The sequence below is a fragment of the Mus caroli genome, chromosome 2 (genome assembly GCF_900094665.2).
Source record: "Mus caroli chromosome 2, CAROLI_EIJ_v1.1, whole genome shotgun sequence".
Classification (NCBI taxonomy): Eukaryota; Metazoa; Chordata; class Mammalia; order Rodentia; family Muridae; genus Mus; species Mus caroli.
The window spans coordinates 97,074,876-97,081,172 of NC_034571.1; the positions used below are offsets into that span (position 1 = coordinate 97,074,876).

General features: G+C 37.5%; 1 protein-coding gene across 2 annotated transcripts in view; it reads right to left on the minus strand.

The window, feature by feature from the left end:
• Caprin1 (cell cycle associated protein 1) overlaps positions 1 to 6,297 on the minus strand; it is a 31,458-nt gene continuing 25,161 nt past the window's right edge. For both annotated transcript variants that reach the window (XM_021156477.1, XM_021156478.2), the window contains 4 exons: positions 4,575 to 4,769; positions 3,798 to 3,898; positions 3,406 to 3,469; positions 1 to 1,860 (listed from right to left, as the gene is read on the minus strand). In XM_021156477.1, the coding sequence (XP_021012136.1) occupies positions 1,796 to 1,860; positions 3,406 to 3,469; positions 3,798 to 3,898; positions 4,575 to 4,769 (425 nt within the window). In that variant the 3' untranslated portion in view covers positions 1 to 1,795. The remainder of the gene's footprint in view (positions 1,861 to 3,405; positions 3,470 to 3,797; positions 3,899 to 4,574; positions 4,770 to 6,297) is intronic.

Sequence of the window (6,297 nt, forward strand, 5' to 3'; positions counted from 1 at the left end):
AAAAGTCAAGAACTTATTTTATTTATTTTAAAATAAACATTGAAGCTTCCCCATTATCCACCACCCTACAAAACTTTTGAATGTGGAATGTTCAACAGCCTCAGCAGTTTTAGTAGGCTACAAAACCAGCAAAAACTCCAGTTGTCTAATGATGAATATCTGAGGATAATTGTTGTTTTGAGTAGCTGATTACTGGCTTGGAAAAAAAAAAAGTTTACAAAAGGCTAAAAGTAAAATTTAATTTCTGTACAGAAAATAACATTAACTTAGCCTTTGTGTTACCAAGTGGAATTATTTCTCCATGACATAAAATGGAATGGGACAAGCAGCATTCAGTTCATAGGCACGCAGAGCTAGTGCTCAAACTGCTAGCACAAATTCCAACACAGAACATATGGCTAAGTCACTGCTAACCTTTCCATCTCCAAACTGTATACTCTCTATGCAACTAGGGCAAAGAATCAACACTTTGAACATAAGTGTCTCCTTGAGAAAAGGAGAGAATTCAATCAGGGTTAAATTAGACAAAAGATAAATGAAAATACTTCAGAAACCGCTACTAAGACATAACCAAAGTCTGTGACACTAGCAATGCATGGGTTGAATTACTTTAGCTGCTAGCTGTTGAACACCAGTGTTTCAAGATACAACTTTTAGAAACAGGTTTTATTTGTTTTGCTTATACCATCAGAACTGAAACTACTGCCTGTCATTTCCCTAAAACAGGGAAATGAATCTAAAACACATACTGGTGCTTTTCTAAAGATAGCAATTTAAAAGGGTGGTAGCAGCAGGCATTTGATATTTTTCTTTAAGAACTTTCAGGCTGCAGGAGAAAACATGTGACCAAAAGTGTTATGATTATCCATCCATTAGCGATTTCCATCAGTACCTATTACCAATTTGAGTAACAATACAGCAAGATCCAAGGATTAGTGATGACAATGCAATTATGGTGAGGAATGACAAACAGGACCAATCCCCATGTAAGTCATTGTTCAGAGAAACTGTTAAAGTGTTCCAAAGGTATCTAAATAGTTCACATTGAGCACAGCAGCAGCCCATCCAGATTATCCCCCATATTTGATGCAGATTTTCCAGAAGAGCCAATCAAAGCCTGATTTGCAATTTGGCTTTGTCTTACACAGTATCCACTACTAAAGAGCAATTTACGTGTGTTTTAATCACAGTCGTTTGGCCAGAAGACTAGTGAGTGCTATGTCAAGGCTGGTAGCCAGCCTCAGTTGTGTGAGTAAGGACCCATGCATAATTTGGTATGCTATTAATCTGTCGTTGCTCCAATTTAATGGGAAAAGCTATGAAATGCAGTTTTGCTAAACCACACTCCACTCCTTCCATCTTCCTTTCAAAGAAAATGCTTTAACTTTGTCAATTACCACTGAATAATTCTAGGGCTGATTGTAGATTTTATCCAAGGTCAAAAAGTCAGTCTTGCATTTTTTTTTCCAAGCCACTTCAACTAACTATGGAGATATTATCACCCCATAAGTATATAATGTTTTACTCCTAAGCAAGGGTGAGGAATCTGAGTATTGTATTGTGTGCAAGGCTCAAGATGACGCTTAGGACAGAACATGCAGAATAAAAATAGTTTCCTTCCATATCCAGGTAATGTAAAGCTGACAATTGCAGTCCTGTCTTTATGGGATGAAAACAGTCCCTTTACAATAAGTTTCCTGAAGGGAGAACAAATAGATAATAACTCTTCTGGTAACATATTATGGTACACTGGCCAGTGTGTTTTTGGCGATTAAACATAATCCTGTGTATCACATTAATTCACTTGCTGAGTGTTCATTTGCGGCATCCCTCTGTTGGGTCTTGGGGGCCCTCCACGACCTAGAAGACAAAAATGGCATTTGATTTTTCTTTCAAGTATTATTTGTTTTGCCTTCAAGCAGACTTTCATCTGAAGTCAAGAAGCATGTGGGCAGCTTGTCAGCACATTATTAGGCTTAAGAGGCCAATTCTTCAGTGTTCAAGTTTCACCTGTCCTTGGAGTTGTCATGTGCAAATTTGCTCATGTTCTCTAGGCTAAAAGAAGAGTAGAGCTAATGGAGTATTCCACCAGTACTCATTCATTCATTCATTCAACAAGTATTTATTGAGTGCCTACTATGTGCCAGGCACTGTCATGAGGCATTGGGAATAGATACAGCAGTGAAGACAAACAAGGTACCTGCTCTCATGGAGCTCACATTCTAATGTACACGCTAGCTTACATTTCAATAGGAAGTGACATCATACTATCAAAATTAATAAAAAGCACCAGAATGAAAACAGACCTTTTTACCTAAACTGTTAAAAAGAAACTACATAACATTCAAAATTGTATAATGACTTGTAACAGTTAAAATAACTTTTTACATGCTGTTAGAACAGATATTTTAGCTATCATTTAACTCAACTCTCATAGAATATGCTACAAGGTGGGGTAGAAGAACATAACCCACGTTCACATGCAAATACCTTTGATACTTCAGTGTTTTCCCAGATGACCCATTAACCTTTTGTTTTAAAGTACTTTCTTAATCATCAATTGCCACTAGCATTCAAATTAAAGTACTTTATAATTCCTCCTTAATATACATTTTATACATGTCATGGCCAGCCAAAAACTATAAGAAACCTAATTCTTTAACCTCCTTCAAGAAGAGAACCATTTAGAACGTTAGATTACATGAAATGCTACCTGTAATTGTTCAACAAATTAACTATATCTGCCCATGTAAGAAATTATTTTTCATTACTTGAAAAACAAATGAAACTAAAGCCTCTTAAGCTTGTCATTCTAAATTTTAATGACATCAAGGTGCTAAGAATTTGGGAGATCTGTTTAAACATCAGAAATATGTTGGTATTTAGAACACTAACACTGGTCCTAAAAGTGTTCAAGTTTCAAGTAGTTATGTCAATTCTAAATGGTTCTCTAGCTGTAACTGTGGCTTATCTGGCCATTTGAAGGGCTTCTCAGCCTAAAATATAATATGCATGTTTCAAAAATTAAAGAGGGGGTAATAAATTTATATAAATGTTCAAGCTCATTCCAAAAATGTCTTACAAAAAGTTTCAGTAGGTACTTCCTAAAAACATTTAGCAGGTTTTAAGACCTGAAAAATAAATTTCCAGTTGGAAAAACACTTTTCTGAGGCAGAGAAAATGTTCTGATTTTGAAGACAACAGCAGGGAAAGTCATTCAAAAATTAAAATTTGGATTCAAGATGAAATTTTAGAAACAGAGCATTTCATTTAATCTTTAGCAACAAGTCTGGAAAAGATAAATGTATTCCTAACATGTAACCTACATGCGGACTATGAACAGTTCTTCCAAGGCCAGAACAGAAGCTCCACATAGGAGCTAGGATCACCACCACAAAATATTACCTCGTGGGGCTCCCCGTGGTCCACTCTGCCCAGAGCCTCGCTTGAAATTCTGCTGATATCCATCCTGAAAGACAAGCTAGTTAGTTGTGAAAGGAAAGGTAGTTTTGGTTAACTAGTCTGACAGCTTAGCACTAGCAGAATAGGTAACTCCTAGACACCAGTATTACAGCTAAATTATTCTTACTGAGCTTCCCTTAAGCTTAAGAATATATACAACACAGTTCCATTTTGAAGGTCACTTTAAGCAAACTACATTAAGTGGCTGTCTATAATAAATGTTTAACAACAAAAACAAGCAAACAAACAAAAAGTCAAAGTCATATTTTATAACAATGCATGTTGGACACCACAAAATTAACCCCAAATGAATTAGTTAACCTCTATTTACGTACCCGCTGGTACCCAGAGTAGTCCCGGGGAGCACTGAACTGAGACTGTGTATAACCACTGTTTGGAGTGTTCGAGAATGAAGGGCGGTAACCATCATATCCTCCTAGAATTTAGAATGAGAAAATAAAGGGAAGAGTAAAAAACCAGCCACACTAGTAATTCAAACTACTGTTAATTCCCTGCCTTGATCCAACCTGTTCATCAGCACCATCTGTCTTAGAGGATGACACTTCCTGTCCACCTCGGAGCTCAGGGGTGTACACACAAAAAAATCTTAAAACAAACTCTTAACTCAGACAAACCAATCCATGTATGGCAACTCAGACTTTTCTCTCCCAGTTTTGTCATTTAAAAAACTGTTAAAATAAGTCAGGCGCCGGGCGTGGTGGCGCACGCCTTTAATCCCAGCACTCGGGAGGCAGAGGCAGGCGGATTTCTGAGTTCGAGGCCAGCCTGGTCTACAAAGTGAGTGCCAGGACAGCCAGGGCTACACAGAGAAACCCTGTCTCGAAAAACCAAAAAAAAAAAAAAAAAAAAAGGTCAGGCAATAAGGTGGCCCAGGCCTTTGATCCCAGAACTCAGGATACAGACAGAAGCATCTCAGTCTTGGGAGACATGCATCCAGCACACACTTCAAATGTTTAAATATATATATATATATATATATATATATATATTAATGCAAAAGTAATTCTTTCCCAAAATACTTCTCATTTTACAAGTCAGGAAAGACTTGAAACTGCAAAACTTCCTCAGAAGTTGCCTTATTATTTGCTTACCTCTAAATCCATTGGCAGGGCCCCTGTATCCATTCATCAAGCCTCTGGCACCACGAGACCCTCCTCGAGATACCCCACGACTGTTGTAATAAGGCTGACTGCTACGTGGAAAGCCAGTGTTCTGCTGTGGGGGTTGCTGGTGGTTACCAGGCACTTGATGAGGCTGGTCCTGGGATCCATGGTAAGTGCCAACCACTGTTAAAAGAAAAGTTTACATATACATAAACAAAGAATTCATTACCATTCCTTCTCCCACATGCTTCCTGAACTATACGAAATGTTCTGCACTCTATTCTTTCTTTCTTTCCGTTTGTTTTTCAAGACAGTTTCTGTGTAGCCCTGACTGTCCTCAAACTCAGAGATCCACCTGCCTCTGCCTCCTGAATGCTGGGATTAAAGACATGTGCCACCACTGCCTAGCTTCTGCACCCTATTCTTAAAGTTCAGTTATTTGAATAAATTTGCATGGTAATAGGAAATTATAACAAAGTCCCTATTCCTCCCTTACCCACCTATAAGGTTGGGCTAGAGGGTCATTTCCCGAATAGTAATTCTAAACCTTTCAAAGACGAGCATACAATTCTCCCATACAGATAATCTGAAAAGGCCAACACCTAGCAAAAGTACATCCCATAATTCACAAGAGTGATATAGCCAAACAATGTATATATGTCATTTTTCAGTATAAACGACCTTAATAATTAAGTTTTCTTACAGTTATTTCACTATCTGAAATATGGAATCATACTCATAGGTAAAGTGATTTCATATCTGAAACATTAGAGGCTTTCAGCTTAGCAGTCTTCGGTGCCTATGTAAAATGACAAGTATAGCCAACTTAGAAGATGCTAGAAGTACTCACACTGACATTCAACCTACTGAAAGGGCTAGTTCTAAGAAGGCACACATTAGGCATGCCTTCAGACCCAGAATTAAGACCAGTGTATTGCAGGCCAGCCCGTTTTACACAGCAAGGACCAGGCATGGTCAGACCCTGTCTCAAACGAGTGAAAGAATGGCACAGGAAAGGGAAAGAAAAAAGGATTCTTTTCCCAGATTCTTTGTTGTTTCCACGTAGAAACAAGTTATTAATTAGATTTTATTCAAATTAATGCAAAGCTGCAACACACCAAGCAGTTTGCTAAAACAAATTACCTGTCTTTTCCACTTTACTACTCTAAAAAAAGATGAGGCATAGAATGAGTGGCCATGAGTAAGCTATATTTGGAGTGATGAAAATAAATATTAATGAGGTGACATTTGCATATAGATATGAAAGTCAAAAAGCAACAAGTACAAATGAATAAATCAAGAAACTGCAAGCCTGTGACCCTCACTGATGTACAAGTAGAGAACTGACTGCAAAGCACCCTCTGGATGTCACATACTTGCTGCAGAACAAATGTGTACATCAACAAATTAAAGGGTTACTTTTTTTTACAAGGCCTTTAATTTTTTATGAGTATGAGGGTTTTGCACATGCGTATTAGTGTGGAATGTGTGTATGAAAACATTTTAAATTATGACCTACAGGCCAAAAAGGATTTCAACTTGGTCTAACCAATTATAATCCGTGTATGTGTTTTCCCCAACATTACTGCACCGTTAAGAATCAACCCAACCTCCTACTGGCAGTATCATGGCAGTAAGCCTTATAAACAATGAAGAGTTAAAATTTTGTTTCTATAATTCAGTAACAAATTCAATTCCAGAAAAATTGTAA